The following is a 20,002-nucleotide window of genomic DNA, read 5'->3' as shown; positions in this document are numbered from 1 at the left end:
CCTGCAGGGGCCCCAGGATGGCTGGTCCCAATTCTACGTCTCAGCCCGGCATTCAAGGCCCGTCACAGTCTGACCCCGACCCCCATTTTCAGCCGTATCCCCAGCTCTGTCAACCTTCTCCCCAAACCCTGATTCGAGTCATTGAAATCCCATCCGTCCAGGCCCACTGACAGCCTTGCGTGATGGCCGCCTGTCCCTGGGGGTCTTCATGGCCTTACTGTCTATACCGCACCCTCCGTCTCCTCCCTTTGAACTACATGAGAGCCCTGGAAGTTCCTGGAAGGGGCGGGCAGCTTTGCACGTCTCTGATGCCCCCAGAGCCCTTAGCACACACCACAGAGGCTCAAAGAGTGTTTGCCGAATGGACCCGTCTAAACTTGGGGAACTGGATTGGGGGAGAGCAGAACAGAGGCCGCCTGGGATGTGGGTCGCCGGGGAGCTTCCCAGACCACCTCTGCCCATCAATACAGGCTGTGCTGCTCCATGGGGTGCCCCCACCCCTTCATGGGAAGTGTTTTCACAGGGGAAAAACACTCTGCTTATGGTTTTGGGGTTTTTTTTTTTTTTTTTTTTTTTTTGCAGTACGCAGGCCTCTCACTGTTGTGGCCTCTCCCGTTGCGGAGCACAGGCTCCGGATGCGCAAGCTCAGTGGCCATGGCTCACGGGCCCAGCCACTCCGCGGCATGTGGGATCTTCCTGGACCGGGGCACGAACCTGTGTCCCCTGCATTGGCAGGTGGACTCTCAACCACTGCGCCACCAGGGAAGCCCCTCACACTCTGCTTATGGAATAGCAGGATGGGGGAAGGTGGGAGAAGATCCTGGGCCCTTTTTTGAGTTCCTGGGTTGTGGCCTTTGGCTTCTCCATTGTCAATGGGGTGGGCGTGGCCCATCGATCTTTGCTTCATTGTCATAGTTGTGTGATTCTGAGCATCTGAGGCCGTCTGTGGGCCTCCTGTCAGCCCTTCCAGCCAGGCCAGGCCTGGACCCAGACCGGACGGGCCCTCAGTGCTGCATCCCCACCTCAGGCCCTGCCCGGTCACCACTACCTCCATCTCTCAGTTTGAAGGGTGGCAGAATTCATCCCGGTGTTGCCTGTCTACCTGGTTGGCTGTCTGGCCTGCCCCTGGGGTTTCCAAAGGCTCCTGGGCCACTGCCTATATTGAAATGGGCAGCAGAATCGCTCGGCTCATCCGGCAGCCACCCCCGACCACCAGGGCAATCTCTGACACCCCCTCCCCACCTCCTCTGCGTACTGCTCAAGATGCTGCAGTGGCGGCTGCCGACCACAGCCCAGCCTGGGACCCCGGCGTCCAGGGCCTGCCCCAGCCTGCTCCCCACTCCTGCCCACCACAGAGCCTTCCCTTGCACTCGGGGCCTCCTCGCTGCCTCCCAAAATGTCATCTTCCTACAGTGACTGTCCCCTGCTCATTGCCACCTCTGAGCTCTGCAGAGAGGGAACGCCCCCCTCGTCCCTTCCACCTACGTCTACTTAGACTCTACACATTCTTCAAGGCCGCACCACGGACCCCCTCATTCTCCATAAGCCAGTACTGCTCAAGGATATCACACACGTCTGCCACCCCACCTCCAGCATCCAGTTCAGCACTTTATCCAGGGGCCACCTCTGCTGATCCAAGGAAATGCATACACAGGATGGGGGTGTTCGTTGAGCATCTACTATGTGCCAAGTATCGGGCTGGGTGTTACCCAGTTTGGTCCTTATATCACATCATGTTATTATTATTACTACTACTGTAACACAGCAACCCTATGGACAGGCATTAATACTTTTGTATTAGTTAATTCTGGATCAGCTCCTGGGGGAGCTGCTAAGATGCGGATTCTCAGATCCACGCCCAGGGGTTCTCAGCGTTGAGTCTGAGTGTGGGTCAGGAATCCACATTTTTAAACACCTCCCCGGCAGCACCGTGCAGGGTTAGAAAGAGCTCTGTGGGCAGCGTGCAGCACAAGCCTGACTTAACACAGACGTCCGGTCCACAGAGCTGGTTGTAGCAGTCACTGCCACAGTCCCACCCGGACCCCTCGGATGCCTTTCACCAGCTCTGTGCACCCATAGCCCAGCCTCGGAGGGGTTTGCTCCTGAGGGCCAGCACCCGTGACCCTCAGAGGCTCGTCCTGACACACTGGAGCCTCACTGCCTGCCCCAGTGGCCCTACAGAGAGCCACGAATGCCTGGGTGTGCTGGCTTGGGGGTACAGAAGCCCAGCCCCGTGGCTTTATAGTGGACCCCGAGGTCTGCTTTATGCTCCAGAGCTGCTGGAGGGACCTGGCTGAGGCTGGGACGGCCCCTGCAATGGACCCTTGCTGGGTTTCTCTCCGGTCTCTGTCCTGCTCCCCACTCCCTTGTCGCTTCCTCCTTGGGGGCAGGTCCTTTAGCGCCCCCTGCACATGGATCCTCCTTTCCAAGTGTGCCCCTAGGAGACCCCCAGCTAAGCTGTTACTATCATTTTCTTAGAAGCGGCTGCCAAACCCTGGTTTGCAGAGAGGCTTGTTATAATGCAGACTGTCTGTCCCTTTATCTTACTTCTTCCTCCAGCCTCTATAGCTTGGGTATTATCGTTCCCATTTGACCAAAGACGTAGTTGAGAGATTAAGATTAGCTCAAATTCTGGGCTCTGCAATGATGTCATCATTCATTCACTCACTCGCTCACTCGAAGCACCCAGCATGGGCCTAACACTAGACTAGTGCCTTGTACTGAGGTAGAACTTCTCAGAATAGGAGAGGGCCTGACTCTGAAAGCTTGACGTGTCGTAACTTGCAAAGGGTCAGGGAGCCGCAGATGCTTTGCTTCGTGGGCCTAGAAGGACATGCCAGGTCACAGGAATCATCGTGGAGTGCACACAGTGGGGCGGCTGTAGAAAAGATCATGGACCCTGGAGCTCTATCTACTTTGAATCCCCACGCTGCCATTTACCAGCTACGCGACCTTGAGCAAGTTCTCTCAGTCTCAGCTTCCTCATCTGTAAAATGGGACTAAGAAGAGCACTTACCGGGTGGAATTGTTTGCAAGATTTAAAAAGAGAATGGATATAGAACTCTAGCGCCATGCTGGGTACCTGGAGGGCCCTCAACAGGCAGCAGCGTATTATCAGCGTCACCTGTTCTGCCCACGGGGTCCAGGAGGGTCCTGGTAGATGGGGGTGGTGGTGTTCTGGGTTGAGTGAGGCTTTCACCAGAGGCAACATGAATGGTCTCTTTGAAGCAGGGGGAGGTGAGCCTGGGGCCCTGGACCCCAAGACATCTTGCCCAGCTCTGCTTAAGTCCCTGTAGCTTAAGCCATTGGGTTTTGGCACCAAAATGTATTTTTCAATTCATGTTGACCTGCCACTGGTCCTGAATAAATAGAGCAGCTCTGAGGGTGGTTACCAGACACCCTCTCCACCCAGCAGCTGCTTCACAATCACAAGCCCTCTCCCACGGAGGGAGGGTATCAGCCCTTCCTGCTGTTCCCCCAGGAAGTTCCTTCTATAACTCCTCCAACGGGGCGGGTCAGGTCCACACAGGACTCCAAGCTGTCCTGGAAGCCGGAATACAGGAAGCTGCTATGACGGGCAGTGAGCGCAGGGGGCAGGTGGTGGTGAGGGAGGGGACTTTACTGGCCGGTCCAAGCAAGCAGCAGAGCCAGCACCCCCCTTCACAGTTACCAGGGTGAAGCCAGGGGACTGTCCCCTCTCTCTGCACCCTGTGGGCGGCACACTTCCCTCTGGGGGCTTCTCTGTGACAACCCTGTCCCCACCCAAGGTCGCACGGACATCTATTGCCATCAGATGCCCTCCTGGGGGCCTGGGCTACTCACCTACTGACACAGTAGAATGCGATCAGTCTGAAGATGTCCTCAAACACAAGAACCGAGCCTTCCAGGTACAACACTGAGGAGAGAGGACAGGCCTTGCATGAGTGTCCCTGTCAAAGGGGAGGAAGGTCCCTGGAGGGCGTGTCTGCCCTGTGCTCACGGTAGGTCACAGCACCTGCTGCGGCACCCAGCCCGCTGCGGCCGCATGTGCATCCGCTGCCCACTGGACCACAGGGAGGTGAGAAATGAACTTCTGTGGTGTTAATCCACTGAGATTTCAGGGGCCTTTCTATTACAGCAGATGGTGTTACCTTACCTAACACACATTCCTCATTTTGAGCAAAATAACACAGAAGGCTCTAGATTGTAAAAGCAGAATTTGAAAATGTCTTGAGGGAATTCCCTGGCGGTCTGGCGGTCAGGACTCGGTGCTTTCACTGCTGAGGGCGCAGGTTCAATCCAGAGAACTAAGTCTGGGAACTAAGATCCCGCAAGCTGCACAGCGTGGTCAAAAAACAGTCTTGAATTAAACTTTCAAGGTCATCTCCACTTGACAATTCTGAGGGCTGTGAGGGGCCAGCAGGAGGACAGGTTCCCTGTTCTGCTGTGGCCTCCAGGAGGTTCACTGGTCCAGGGGTGCTGGACTGGGGCCACTGGCCTTTTACCCAAGAACCCCAGGGCCTGTTAGAACCCCACTTGGTTTGATTACACATGTAATCCAAGAGTGAGGGTGACCCCAATACTTTCCAGCTTTGACAAGGAAGAGGGGTCAAAGCATTTGCCAAAGAGCCCACCCCAGGGTGGACACGGCTGCTCGGAGGGGCAGGGCGCCGGGGTATGGCAGGCAGTGCCCGAAGCTGGGGTGGACGGCCCAGAGGAAAGCGTGGCACTACACCGTGCACTGCTGCAGAGCCCCAGGGCAAGGGGCCCAGAGCACCTGAGTGAGCTGCGCCTCAGGAATCTCAGCATCTGTGCATCGCTCACCTCCCGACTCTCGTCCCCGGGTTCCACATGCCCAACAGGTGATGCTCCCTGCACGTGGGACCCCACAGTGTCCTTTCTTGGGCCTCAGAGGGGCCAGGAAATATGTGTGCATCACACTTCAGTTCCAATTTCCTGAGGTTCTTCTAGCGTCCATGGGGCAGAGGCGGAAGGCAGGACCCAGGTTCCAGGCCTGGCTCCAATCCTGGGATCAGCAGTGTGATGCTGGGTACACCCCTTCCCCTCTCAGCACCTCAGATCCTCCACCTGCAAAGGGAAGGAGCCCTTCCAACCCTAAACACTCGTGCATCTAGGTGACAGCAGCCTGCTGTCCTATTTTCAAAGCCTAGGACAGCTTTCCGCTGCATTGGTGATCTGCGAGATGGTCACAGGGGACACATGAACCGACACGTTTTGTTCTAATAGCTTTATTTTAATACATTCCTTCCTTCTAATACTATTGCACTGTTCTACACAGTTAACATGATTTTTTAAAAGATTACATTCATCATTTATGGCAAAGAGACCATGGTATCCCATTAGGATAGATATAAAAATTTAAAAGGGAGTTTAAAGAAAAATATTAGATAGATTACAGTACTCGGAGGTACCGGGAAGATGCCCATAAAGGACAAGTCTGCGAAACATCAGTGCATGGAATTACCACCCTCTATGAGTTAACGGCCATGAGGCAGCCCATGGCGCCACCTAGTGGCACATTAGTGCATCGCCCACTCTCTCCACAGGAAGCAGCACAAACTGGCCAAAAGATCTCCTGTAGTTGGGAGATATTGCTCCAACTGCAAAATGGGAATGTAAAGACCTTTCTCAAGAATCCTTCAAGGGGGGATTAGTGATGATGCACGCAAACAGCCTAGCCTCCTATGCCGGGCCTGCTCAACAAGTAGCAGGTTTTCTTCATCATTGAGACATGGTCTGACCTCTGCAGACACAGATTAAACCCTTAAGATAGTCAGTCCCTCCCTCTGCTGTGCCCCTGGCACTTTCTATAAAGCCTGCAGCTCCTTTAGACTTAGTTTACCCCACTCTGGTCCGCTCCTCGGATGCAGGGACCAGGGCTCATTCATTTTTGTAGCTGGGGCCAAGCAAACTTCTAGCGACCCAATCACATTTTTACAGTGAAAACTGTAGATTTGTCAAAGCACAAGCAATGGTCAAGGCTCATGTCTGTTTCTTTGTAACCAGGTCTCTTCTGCCCCAGCCCCCTGCTCGTACCTTCCCGTCCTGCTCGTGGGAATAGCATCTCTGCACACCGAGGACACACCCGGGGGAGCCCCTGTATGCCAGGGCCAGGGCTTTGCCCACATGTGAGTCTCCCTCAGTGCCCAGCACAGCGTGTGGCATGCGGTTTGGGAGATAATAAATGTCTGCTAAAAGTCTGTCTGGGAGGGAGACCCCAGAGGAGTAGAGGCCCCCAGGGGCGTCTGGTTAGAGTCTCAGACCTCCCACTGCGTAGATCAGGGTCCTCCCTGCAGGGGCCCAACGGGACACCTGGGACTTGAGGGAGTCCCGACAGGCAGCCTCACACTGTCCTGCAGCAGAGGTGAATGCAAACCGGTAAGAGTTAGACAATCCTTTGTTCCGGTGGGTGGTGGTAGAGCTCAGCTTCCAGGACCGCCCTGTGTCCTGCACTGGCCTGGTGGTTGTATGCAGGCGCCCAGGCCAAACAGCCTGAGTGTGAACGTGTCTCCAGCACATTATTGCTTATCCTCCCTGCGCCTCGGTTTCTTCAGCTGTATAACAAGGATAGTAAAGTACCCACATGTTTTGGGTTGAACTGTGTCCCCCCAAAAATACTTTTCAATCCTAACCCCAGGTACCTATAAATGTGACCTTATTTGGTAAGAGTGTCTTGTCGGGCGGAATCAAGTTAACACAAGGTCAGAATACATGGGGTGGGCCCTAAATCCAATGATTGGTGTCCTTATAAGAAGACAGGTAGGACTCCCCTAGTGGCACAGGGGACATGGGTTCGAGCCCTGGTCCGGGAAGATCCCACATGCCGCGGAGCAACTAAGCCCGTGCGCCACAACTACTGAAACCCGCGAGTCACAGCTACTGAAGCCTAGAGGCTGTGCTCCCCAACAAGAGAAGCCACCACAATGAGAGGCCCGTGCACTGCAATGAAGAGTAGCCCCTGCTCACCGCAACTAGAGAAAGCCTGTGTGCAGCAACAAATACCCAACACAGCCAAAAATAAATAATAAATTAATTAATTAAAAAAAAAAAGAAGAAGACAGGTAAAGACCTGGGACACAGACACAGAGAGGAAAAGACCATGTGAATGGAGGCAGACACTGGAATACAGCTACAGGCCAAGGATTGCTGGCTGTCACCAGAAGCCAGGAGAGTGCCTTGAACAGATTCTCCCTGGTCTCCAGCAGGAGCCAACCCTGCCAACCTCGACTTGGGATTGCTGGCCTCCGGGCCTTTGCTCGTGCTGTCTCCCCGTGCACGGAGGATCCAGCTTCCCCCTTCCCTGCCTTGAGGGATCAGCTCCAGGTCCACTTTCTGCCTCAAAGCCTTGCTGGTACCCTGACCTCTCCCACAGGAAAGCCACACGCAGGAGGTACTGTCCTAATCACACATGCTTGGCTCAGGAAGCAGGGTACATGTGGTCACATTGTGACGTGCGCCGAGGCTTCTCAGACGGTGAGACTGAGAACAGGAACGGGTCTCACTTTGCCCATCACCGACACTGTGTCCAGCCCTGCGCCCGGCACGCAGGGAAGGCTCTGAGAAGGACAGCTGGGCTGACCAGGGCTCCTGGTGTCAGAATCAAGAGTGAACCAAATGTCCAGAGATAGAAAGTACATCCTATCTAAGGAGAAAGGGGACAGGGGACAGGGGATGGAGTTTCTTTTTTTTTTATTGTGCTAAACTATGAAAAACAAAGTTTAGCATTTAAACCATTTTTAAGTGTACAGTTCAGTGGCATTAAGTACATTCACACTGTGCAACACGGGGCTTCTTTTCTGAGGTGCTGAAAATGTTCTCACATTGACCTTGGTGAGGGCTAGACAACTGAATATACCAAAAGCCACTGAATCGTACACTTTAAATGGGTGAATTGTATGATACTGAATACATGGAATAAAAACATGTCAATAAAGCCATTATTGAAAAAAAAGAAAATGCACACATACAGAGTGGACTGAATTTCACTTCCTGTATTACTGTTTTTCTGGGATTTTTATAATGAGCATATATGTAAATTCTCTAAATTTTTCTTGAATTTCCTAAATCTCTCCGTAAATTGTTCTCAGAAGCCGATGGGTTTCCAGAGTCCTCTCACTCATGCTGCTTCGGTGCCCCTCCCAGCACTGCGGGCACAGCTGACAAGCTCCCCGTGTCAGCCACTGCCGGCTGGGTCCTCCCAACGAAGATGCCGGCTCCCCTCTGCTCACCTTTGCATCCTTGAGCAGCAACTCCTCCACTGTATACGGCTTCCAGCCTCCTCAGCAGAAACCGCGGTGGGAATACACCAGACCCTGTCTAAACCATCCCGCTTTCAAAGAGTGAGGAGAGAGAATGACCAGACACACCTGCTAAGTCCCAAGGTGACAACAGGTGACAACATTGGGGCCCTGTCCCTGCCTAGAGAAAAGGAAACTTTTCACCTCATGACTCACCATCAAGGCTGAATCGGGACAAGGTGGAGACGCCGGGTCTACACACGCCGGCCTGGCTTCTAGCATTTACAATCTCAACGTCAGCTATCCATGAAGAACCGAAAGCCGTTAGAAGATGCTTTGTTTTAAGAAATTCCATTTTATCACTCAATAATACAAATGAACTGCCAAGGCAGGGACTGTGTATGTATCTTTTGTTCTCCATGGTACCTCCCACACCAGGCATGGCGCTTTTAGCAAATTGCTCCATCTCTGTGATGACATTATTGAATGTCGTAAATGGAGTCATGCAGTACATATTCTTTGGGATGGGCTTTTCCCACTCTGCATAATTTCCTCGAGGGTCATCCAAGTTACTGAGTGAATCGATATCCCGTTCCTTTTTAGTGCCGAGTAGTAACCTATGGTCTGGATGTACCACAGCTTCCTTGGTCATTCATCCACTGAAGGACATCTGGGAATTTCCGGGTTTTAGTTATTATGCACAAAGCTGCCGTGGAACACTTATGTACATGCTTCTGCATGAAAATATATTTTCCTTTCTCTGGGGTATATGCCCAAGAGTGCAGCTGCTGGGTCACATGGTAAGTCTCCCCTTCATTTTCAAAGGAAGGGCCAAACTGCCCTCCCGAGTGGCTGTACCATTTTACGACCCATCAGCGATGAAGGAGTGATTCAATTTCTTCCCATCCTCGCCAGCTGGGTGTTGTCACTATTTTTTATTGTGGCCATTCCACTAGGTGTAGAGTGATATCTCATTGCGGTTTTCATTTGCATTTCTCTAATTTGCATTTCAAGAAGATGTTGCATGCCCTTCCGTGTGTACATCCTCTTTGCTCAAGTGTCTATTCATGTCTTTTCCTATTTTCTAATTGGACAGTTTCTTTTAATGTTGAATTTTTAAAAACCGTTTAATTAGATATCATTCACACACCATACAATTCACCAATTTAAAGTGCATGATGATCTTAGTATCTTCACAGAGTTGTACAACCATCATCACAACCAATTTTAGAACACTTTCATTAGCCCCCAAAACAAACCCTGTACCCATTAGCAGTCACTTTCCATCTCTCCCTCCTCCTCGCTTCTGGAAACCACTAATCTACTTTCTGTCTCTGTGGATTTGCCTGTTCTGGACTTTTCATATACATAGAATCATACAGTATGTGGCCCTGTGGGTCTGGCTTCTTTCATTTAGCATCATGCTAAATGTTCATCCACGTTTGTCCATGTCCGCGTTGCAGCAGGGGTCAGCACTGCATTCCTCTTTATGGATGAATAATATTCTGTTAGACGGATACACCACATTTTGTTTATCCTTCATCACTGATGGATATCTGGGTTGTTTCCACTCTTTGGCTACTACAAAAAATACTGCATTGAACATCTGTGTACAAATTTTTATATGGACATATGTTTTCATTTCTCTTGGATATATTCCTAGAAGTAGAATTGCTGGGTCCTACAGTAACTCTACATGTTTAAGAAACTGCGGGACTGTTTTTCAAAGCAACTGCACCATTTTACATTCCCACTAGCAATGGATGAGGTTCCACTTTCTCCACACCTTTGCCAGTACTTTGTCTGTCTTATTGATTCGAGTCATCCTAGTGGGTGTGAAGTGGTATCTACTTGTGGTTTTGATTTCCATTTCCCTAAGGATTAGTGATGTCAAGTACATTTTCATGTGCTTATTGGCTATTTGTATATATACTTTGGAAAAATGTCTATTCAGATCCTTTGCTCATTTTTATTTGGGTTGCTTGCTTTTAATTTTGAGAGTTCTTTTTTTTTTTTTAAAGACGATGTTGGGGGTAGGAGTTTATTAATTAATTAACTTATTTTTGCTGTGTTGGGTCTTCGTTTCTGTGCGAGGGCTTTCTCTAGTTGTGGCAAGCGGGGGCCACTCTTCATCGCGGTGCACGGGCCTCTCACTATCGCGGCCTCTCTTGTTGTGGAGCACAGGTTCCAGACGCGGAGGCTCAGTAGTTGTGGCTCACGGGCCTAGTTGCTCCGCGGCATGCGGGATCCTCCCAGACCAGGGCTCGAACCCGTGTCCCCTGCATGAGCAGGCAGATTCTCAACCACTGCACCACCAGGGAAGCCCTGAGAGTTCTTTATGTTATAGTTACAAAGCCTTTGTCAGATGTGTGATTTGCAAATATTTTCTCCCAACTATAGCTTGTCTTTTCATCTGTGAACAGGGTCTTTCAAATTTTATGTTAAGAATGAAAAAAATGGGACTTCCCTGTTGGCACAGTGGTTAAGACTCTGCGTTCCCAATGCAGGGGTCCCAGGTTCAATCCCTGGTCTGGGAACTAGATCCCACATGCATGCTGCAACTAAGAGTTCACATGCTGCAACTAAGAAGCCAGTGAGCCACAACTAAGGAGCCCGCCTGCCACAACTAAGCAGCCTGCCTGTCGCAACTAAGACCCAACGCAACCAAATAAATAAATAAAAATTAAAAAAAAAAAGAATGAAAAAAGTGAATACTGTCCAAGTTTGCGAAATAGTAAGCACTCAACTGGTGCTGCATAAATGATTCAGTAGGGATATTTCCAGCCTGCTTTAATGAACAGTCAACTCTTCTTTGCATTTGGCAGTATCTATTGTTATAATTAATGTATGAGGGGTCTTTAACCAGTTATTATCCTTATCTAGACCAAAGTTCCCTGTGCAACCTTACTGGCACTATTAAGTCCCTCTGCAGACATTTTCTTCATAGTTGGTCCAAAGGTAAAGTTTAGCCAAGCCTGGCTTAATTACCACACATTCCTAGTGACTGAGGTGAGTGAAATCGACAAGTGAGACATTCTACGTCATGTTCATTTTAAGCAGAGAATGGCTATTGGCATGTGCCTTCTTTAGGGTCTGATTTGTCTTTACTAACAAGTGAAGGATGAGCATCTGTTCACCTAAGCTGACCCTGGGCTTTGATGAGGAAAAGATGGTCACACGAAAACGCGAATGAAAACATGCCTTGCCAACAGTTATTAAAATTGTGGAATGTACAGATTCCTCAAGAAACGCAAACCGTCTTCCTTGTTGGCAGATGCCCTTGTTAACCTAAGAGATCTCTGTTCAAACACAGTTCGGTTGACAACAGGAATTATACATAAATCTCCAGGTATGACCCTCATTGGAAGGGCTGGGTCAGAGTTACTCTTTAGCTAGGACCCTATGTATTCAACCATTGACAAATATTTATGTGCTCATATCTGTAGAAATAAGGGGAAATGGATTTAGAAATCGAGAGGAAGGCTCACGGTGAGCAGGGTGACAGGGAACTGGCTGGTGGTTTTGGCCACTGGACCTAGCTGAAACTCCTTCCTGAGGGGCAGAGATTCTAAACAACCCGCTCATCCTCTTTTATGATTGAAAATTTGGTTGGGTGAGGGTGGGAGAGATGTTCATTGATTTTTATCTAAGAAAAAACCCTGTACTCAGCAAGGTCTGTGCGTTTATGGAATGGACACATTCCCAGATGGATGAGAACTGCCCCGGAAGGACAGTGTCCCCAGAGGGACACAGGAAGGGCCGGTGTTGGCAGAAGAGATCGGGTCTCGGGCCTCTCAGAAAAGGCCGTCACATCTGGCTGGGGGAAGTCTGGGCCCAGGAAGTGGCCTCACTCCAGAGCCTTATGTGACGCTGTCGAGCCAACCTTCTCTAAAACGGATCACCCTGAATGGGCTGGAAGACAGATGCTAGTGGATTCTGATCCCACTTCCTAAAAGGGGCCCTAGGTCACCAAGCTGGGTCCCTGACAGAAAAGGCCAGGAGTGCAGAGCCTGGGGATAGAAAGCCAATGTGACCAGAGGCTGGGGAGTGGTTCACACCTGGAGCAGGACTGGGGGGTCACCTGCGGGCCGGACAGGTGAGGCCAGGCCCATTCTTCCAGGTGTCCCTCCCATGCCCCCTCAGCTCCTTCCCCACTTGGAAGGTCACAGGTGCCTTCTGGCTCGTGGGACCCACCGCTGCACGGCAACACCACGGTTGCCAAGGGAGCCACCACTTGGACAGTTTGTGGCTGAGGAGGAAAAGGACTGTTTGCTGCTATCATCAGGCCCAATTTTCTGTGACAGATGAAAACTACTTGCCCCGTTCCCAGGGGTGGAAGTGGAGAGAGTGGCAATTTCTCTGGAGTCCAGGGGACCCCGTGACTCCAGGCCCAGCTCTGGTACCACTTACTTCAAGATGCTGCTGCAGTGCAGCTGGGTCACCTGTGAAATGGGAGAATGGCTCTACCCCCTCCAGAAGGAAGGGTGCTGCTGGACTAGGGCTTCCGGAAGCTCTGGCTCTAGCAGAAGGAGAGTTGCCAGGAGAAGTGAGAACAAACAGGCCAGCGCCAGGCAGCAGATCTCCTGTGCTCTTAGAGCTGACTTGCTGCCCAGCCATACAACGACTGGAGCTCGGAGCGGGGCAAACTCCTGTTCCCGTTCCAGGCAAAGCCCAAACCTAGACGGTACCGACTGGGCAGGGGCTCCTGGTTCCATCCCCCACAAGCCTGGAGACCAAACCCTTCAAGTCTCTGAGATTTGACTTCTCTAACGGCCAAGTGAGGATACGAGTAACTGAGGCCCTCCCGGGCCCTGCCGCTGGCTGTGCAGAGGCTGAGTGGTACCCCACAGGCAGGCCCTGAGGGAGGAATAGCAGCCCCTCCGCCAAAGATGACACAGAGGTCTGGAAGGTCTGGGGTGGGGAGTGGAGGGCAGGGGGGCGAGTTAGAGCTCAGGGACCTGGGAGAGGATGATGATCTGCAAATGTGCTGAAAGCAGTTCCCTTTCTCTGTCCCTGGCTCTTACTGTTGGTCCAGGGTGGGCATCTTAGCCCCTGGTTCACTGGCTGGCCCTGGAGTCCCTTCCCTGTCTATTTACCAGCCTGTCCTCTGTAAATCCCGCACAGCCCCACCAGCCCTGAAGCCTCTCAGTGTACATTATCCCTCCTTAGCCCTCAGTCTCCCCCATCAGCCATGGGCCCCTGGGGGCAGGACTTGCTGCAGGGCCTTCTGTTCAGAGTTGGGGCACGGCAACTTTGCCCTGTGTACCTTTGCCCTGTGTACCTTTGACTAGAGGCCAATGGGAAAGGAACACGGGAGGATCTAGCAGCCATGGCCAGGGGCCCAAGCAGGGGGCCACTTCCACATGCTCCCAGTGCCCCATTACAGCGTTTGGCAAGGGAGCAAAGAGGTGGCTTAGCCCTGCACAAAACTGCACAACCTGACGAGCAGAACGTCAGCCGGATTTAATCCTACCCGGAAGTTTTGAGCAGTGCACAAGCTGGGCAACTGTCCATGGCAGCCCTGGGTATGAGTCATGGCCATCTATGCTGATTGTTCTCGGCATAAGGTGCAATCTCCTCTTGATTTCATCTTAACAATTTTAGGATGTAAAAGGAAGCAATGTCTTTTTACTGAGTTCTCTACCACACCCCAAATTTGTCCCGACTAGACCCAAGCACACTCACCTATGCCTCCCAGTGGATGGGGAACTATTGAAAGTCAGAATGAAAGGGCCCTTAGAGCCAGCTCTGGTTCAAACTCCCTCACTGAACAGATGGGGAAACTGAGTCCAGGGAAGGTGAGCATCACCAGTGAAAGAGGATTGGCCTGGGTGTTTTCTGCAGTTCGATTCTGTTGCTCTCTGGAATCTAGATTCTGAGCCTGGACTACCGTTGTTCTGCCCCCTTCTTCCAACTTCGCAGTGTGGGCTTTGTTCAGATTTGAGCCTCTTGATTACTAACAGAGGGTTATCGTTTTCAAAGTTTTAACAACAACCATAATAATATCATCTACCATTTACCAAGTGCCTACTGTGTTCTAGCCTCTGTATTTCTAATCATCATGGCAACTCCATTATCCTCGTAAGCAAGGAAACTGAGGCTCAGAGAGTTGAAGTAACTGGCCCGAGGGCACAGCCAGCCATGAGCAGGTACCACCAGCCTGGGAGCCTGGAGCACTAGGCACCTTTTGTTCAGCAGAGGTGGCGTGGGGCAGAGGGAGGGCATCCCGGTGCTTCACACCCAAATGCACTCAGTGTGACTCCCTCACCTATCAGCTAACAGAGACACCTTCCCATGGGTCACACACCTCCTCAGTCACCAGGCAGGCCCCGTGTTACCCTCGGAGAGGGCTTCCTGCACAGAACTATGCTCCCTTCCCTCTGGCCCCAGCGCTGGACACACGCTCCAACGTAGAGCATGACTACACCGCATCATGATGTGTTCACAGGCCTGACTCTGGCCCAGAATGAAGATCCCAGAAAGCAAGGGCCAGCCCTTTCTTCTTTCCCAGATCCAGGGCCTCGCCTGGATCACCCCCTGTGTTTAACCGGTCTTGCCATTATTGAAAGCATTATCTCTGAGTCCACATTGGCAGCCACATCTGCAGCCACTGCCACCACACTGTCCAAGCTGTAATAAGAGATTCCTCTCATTGGATGGTGCACTTCCGTATTTAGCAACCGTGTACATGAGGATTTCGGTCTGGGAAAAGGAATACAGGATGAATGGTCACAATGCAGATGGGACTTTGCCTGGGAACTATTTATAGGTTCAGATGCCGAAACAGAAGGGGAGACATTGGACAGATGTGCGAATTGCCAAATGGTGGGGAAGACTAAATAAAGAGTAAGCAACAGGGAGGTGTTTGGGGGGAAGGAACAGGGAGGGGTGGAGGAGAGATGCTGAGCAGACGCCCGCCATCCCAGGGCTTGAATTACCCACAAGGAACGAGCTGCAAGGCTGAGAAAGCAATCAGCCAGCTCCTCTGCTCAGACTGTAGGGGCGGGGAGGCATCTTTGATTGTACCCATCATGAACAAACATGGCTCTCTCTGGGAGCAGAAAGGACAGGAGGAAAGGGAGGTGGCCCAGGGCACCACCCTGATCGCAAGAACAGCCCCGAGGGCCACGGGAGGACCCATCGAGAAACTACCCCACCCAGAAAACAACCCAGCTTCAACTTCAGGAGCTTATAAAGTTCATCCCACCTCAGAGTTTCGGAACTTTTATCTGTGGTCTAGAAGAACGTGACTGCCACTTATGAGAGCTGTGAGACCCAGAGAGGTTAAGTGGCTCACCAAAGGTCACAGAGCTGGGAAGTGGTACCAGGATGTGACCTGCAGCGAGCCTGACTCTGCAGCCCGTGACCTCATCCAGCACACCGGGCCGCTGGCTGTCTAGACCCTGTTGTCCAGTAGAAATATGATTCGAGTCACGTGTGCAATTTAAAATTTGCTCATAGCCATGTGAGTAAACAGAAACAAGTAAATAGTAAAATTCACCTTAATAATATATTCTATTTAACGCAACATATTCAAAATAGTATCATTTCAACAAACCGTAAATATAAAAAAATTACTGAGACACATCACGTTCTTTTTTTCATACGAAGTGTTCAAAATCTGGTATAGCTCATCTCAATTCAGACTCACCACATCTGTAGTGTTCAGTAGTCTCACGTGGCTCATGGTTGCCGAACTAGTCGGCTGTGCTTGACCAGGAGCAAATCTACCCCCCAGGGCACATGTGGCAGTGCATGGACACATCTTAGGTTGTTGGGGGGGATGGGGAGGGGTTGGTACTACAGACATCTAGTGGGCAGAGGCCCGGGATGCTGCTAAACATACTATAGTTCACAGGCCAGCCCCTCACAGCAAAGAATGATCCAGCTTCAAATGTCGAGTGCTGAGTTTCAGAAACCCAGCACCAGAGGGAGAACCAGCTTGTGCTCCTAGGACAACCGGCAGGAACCCAGGGGCCCTGTGGATGCCGACACCTAGAGCTGCCCGCACGTGGTGGGTGCCCGACATCAGCGCTGGAACGGAACTGAATGCCAGACCGGAGTGTCCGCTAGGACTCAGAATCCACGACCTCAGCCTCACAGGAATCACATTCCAGTCCGCTTCCCCAGCAGCGCAGAGCCACTGAGTGTGGAGTCAAGAACAAGGGACCAGTCTCAAGTCAACCGACATTTCACTTGCTTTGAGATGCTACTGAAACACCTGCTGGTAAAGACCCAGCCAGCTGGCCTCAGGAGGCAGCTATCTTCTCACCTGCCCTGGTGTAAGCGCCCCGGGGCAGGCTTGGCTCTTGCCAGGGGGAGGCCTGCGGTTTCAGGGAACAAATTCCATGAGGGGCGTGATGCTAGGGCACTTGAATTCAGCTGTAGGTCAAACTGCTTCCTTCAAATCAGTCCATCAGTAGGAAGGCTGGTGTTCTGACCCTCTATTTCCTCACTGGCTCTGAATGCAGGAGACCGCCCCCATTCCCCAAATCCCCGGCAGGCACAGGGCTGGGAGCTCTCCTGAATCATCATAAATGCCCCTGGACAGGGAAAGGGACACGACTGCTGCCGCCGCAAGAAGCATCTCTGTGGGCACAGGGATGTTCCCGTGACCTACTGGGGGTCAGGGCTCAAAGTCCTCCGGCAATTAGATTCAGAGTCTTAGGTTTCTCTAGCCCGTCATCTAATTCAAGTTCCCCTTTAACTACCACATGGCACTTTTACCGCCCAGTAAGAAGAGTGGACTTATCTCTAAGCACAGAGGTGGAAACGGGCCTCTTGAACCCACAGGACATGACCACCACAGAGGGACAATGCAGGCTTAGCATCTCACCCCTGGAGACTCTCAGATCTCTACCCCGGGCTCTGCCCTCCGTCCAGAGGCCTGGACCCAGGGGTTTATTCAATTTGCATTCATCAAATATTTACTGAGCACCTACTATGTGCCAGGCGCTGCTCCAGGCACCGGGGTGATGGTGGAGGGTTTCTTTCTCGCTGGCATGGTGGCTTCCCGTGTTCCCTGCTGTCACCCCCTCCAACCACCCTTCCCCTGGATCTGGGGTGACGCTGCCACAGGTTCCCCACACATAGGATCCTCTTCCCTCCTCAACCAGTTCTGCCAGCTGGGCTGTCAGTCTTCCTCCTGGATATCTCTGGCCGGGGCCCCTCCTCTCCACGCCCCACATGCTGCCCCTAAATCGTTGCCGAGTCCCCTCTGGTGTCCGCCCCCGGGGGTCTCCCCTGCATTCCAGCCTCCATGCTGCCCCCAGTGGCACGGGACTTCTGTTTAAAAGGAGCGTCAGATCTCCTCCCCACCGCCCCCAGCCTGGCCCCATTCTCTGTGGCCATTTAGATAAAGGCTGAGCGGCAAGACCTGGGTGCACGCCCCACTGTGATCAGCTCTGGCCAGTGGTCCCATTCTCTGCCTGTCCCTCCCTCCGCACACCTTACACTCCAGCTGACACCACGTCCCTTGGACGGACCCCAACATCCTGAAACTCCAAGTCCTTGCACATCCCGTCCCACCACTTCACATGTTCTTCCTCCCTCATCCAAACGGGACAGTTCCATTCATCCTTCAAGACACAGCTCACATGTCCTCACTCCCCAGAGGTGGCCCCCTGGGGTCTCACTCACCCTCTTCCAGCGTTGGGGTGGGGTGGGGTCCTTCCTCTGAGGGCAGTAAAATCCTAACATTTTCTTAATGTCATCACCTCTGTATCCCTAGGGTCTAGTGTTCTTAAATTGAGTAAAAGAATTAAGTGAAATGTCTCACGCGATTCTCTAATTATGTAGTGTGTGTGATCCTTGCACCCAAAGGAGATAGAAGTTTCCCTGAGAGCACAGCCATGTTTTCAAGTTAAGAGCAAGTAGTATGACACAGTGCCAAGAACGTGCTGGGGAGCCAGGCTGCTGGGGTTTAAATCCTGGCCCCGCCACTTACTAGCGTGTGACCATGAGCAAGCCACTTAGCTTCTCTTTTCCTCAGTCTCCTCATCTGTAAAATAGGACAGTACTTGTTCTGGTATCTACTGCTGTGCAATAAACTACTTGCAAAATTTAGTGGCATAAAGCAACCACCATCTTATTGTAGCTCATGATTTCCTGGGTCAGGAATTTGGGCAGGGCTCTGCTGGAAGACTCTTCTGCTGCTCCTAGCACTGACTAGGTCACTTGCTGATACTCAGCGGGGGACTGGTCTGGTCCAGAGGGTCCAGGAAGCCTTTAATCATGCCCGTGCCTTGGCAAGCATAGCTGGAAGGCTAGACTCAGTAGGCCTCCTTGGGCCTCTCTCCCTGTCCATATATCTCTGGGCCTCTCCAGTATGGTGGCCTCAGAGTCATCAGACTTCTTACATGGCAACTCAGGGCTCCCAGAGTCCAAGCAGAAGCTGCCAGTTCTCTAAAAAGCTGCACATGGAACTGGCATAGTGTCACTTTGGCCTTATTCTATTGCCCAAAGCAGTCCCAGCCTGACTCAGATTCAAGGAGAGGAGCCATAGCCCCCCACCTCTTGATGGGAGGAGTGTCGAAAAAAGCACAGCTATTTATAATCTGCCTCATGATAGTGTCTGTATCCTAGAGCTGATACACAGATTAAATGAGTTAATTCATATAAAGGGCTCAGGGAATGGCTGCTCTCAGCATCCCACTTCCTTAGAATCTCTCACTGTACCCAGCAAAGTTCTCAATAAATATTCCACGTCATAACTCAGTAGAGGAAGAGGCACAGGGAGAACATTCTAGGTCGGGCTGCACAGAGGGAGCTTCCTGTACCAACCCCTGAGCCACATTCTGCAGACCAGGGGTCCACCTGGAATCCTAAGACAGTGTTGTGAAAACGGAGTTCTGAGGGAGCCCCAGGAGAGAGCGGAACCAACACAAATTCAAAAGACAGTCCGGGGATGCCAAGACCCACAAGCCCCTCTCCACGGGTCTCCCCAAGCCCCTATGTCACAGATGAGGACACCGAGCTCAGAAAGGCTCTGGAGCTTGCCCAGGTTCAACCAGCGAGTAAGCGACAAACAGCCTTTACATCCAGGGCTGCCTATGTGTCGGCTCTTTCAAAACTACAGCCACTGCCACTGCCACAAAGACAACTGTGGACTCCACCATGTCTTCTCAGTGACTGACAGGACTTTGGTCCCGGGAACCCTGAAGCCAGTACAAAGGAGCCCCTCAGGCTTCCACTAGAGAGGACCTCACGATCTCAAATGTTATCCCAGGATCGGTTTATAGTCTCACATGACTCCCGATTCCTCGGGGAATCTATGCCACACCTGCTGTACCACTCCCTGGTTCCAACTTATTTCCTGTTTCTGCAAAGATACAGCCCCACCCCTTCTTAAAGAGACAGCTTTTTGTGTAAGAATTACAACAAACTACATAAATACACACATCACATCTACACACACATCATGCTTTAGTCTGCAAAATGCTCACACATACATCCCCTCCCAATGGTTCCATGAGGTGGGCACTGCTGTCCCCATTTTATAGATGAGGAAACTGAGCAGTGGTGTGCTGGTAATGTTTAACCACCGGCTCTCCAGGGAGAGAAAGCCCCAATTTTACAGCACTTGCCAATTTCCATGATGTAAATAGTCCACCATGTTGATTTCAAGCGCAGAGCCGGGAAGCAGTCTCAGGGGCTGGAATGATCGGGCTCTGGTGCGCCACCAACACCGCGGCTCAGAGACAAACCCACCTGCGATGGTCATCAAGAGGGTGAACTGTTAAGAGGCCCGGAACTCAGGTGACCCC

The 20,002-nt window shown here is 51.7% G+C and overlaps 2 protein-coding genes across 5 annotated transcripts in view; both read right to left on the bottom strand.

The window, feature by feature from the left end:
- SLC24A4 (solute carrier family 24 member 4) overlaps positions 1 to 20,002 on the bottom strand; it is a 640,065-nt gene that overhangs the window by 369,035 nt on the left and 251,028 nt on the right. The gene's annotated exons all lie outside the window — the stretch shown is intronic.
- RIN3 (Ras and Rab interactor 3) overlaps positions 1 to 20,002 on the bottom strand; it is a 118,376-nt gene that overhangs the window by 33,908 nt on the left and 64,466 nt on the right. For all 4 annotated transcript variants that reach the window (XM_049706580.1, XM_049706579.1, XM_033419114.2 and 1 more), the window contains exon 4: positions 3,823 to 3,895. In XM_049706580.1, coding sequence (XP_049562537.1) covers positions 3,823 to 3,895 — 73 coding nt within the window. The remainder of the gene's footprint in view (positions 1 to 3,822; positions 3,896 to 20,002) is intronic.

The sequence above is a fragment of the Orcinus orca genome, chromosome 2, assembly GCF_937001465.1.
Source record: "Orcinus orca chromosome 2, mOrcOrc1.1, whole genome shotgun sequence".
Classification (NCBI taxonomy): domain Eukaryota; kingdom Metazoa; phylum Chordata; class Mammalia; order Artiodactyla; family Delphinidae; genus Orcinus; species Orcinus orca.
This window is presented reverse-complemented; position numbering and strand designations above follow the sequence as displayed.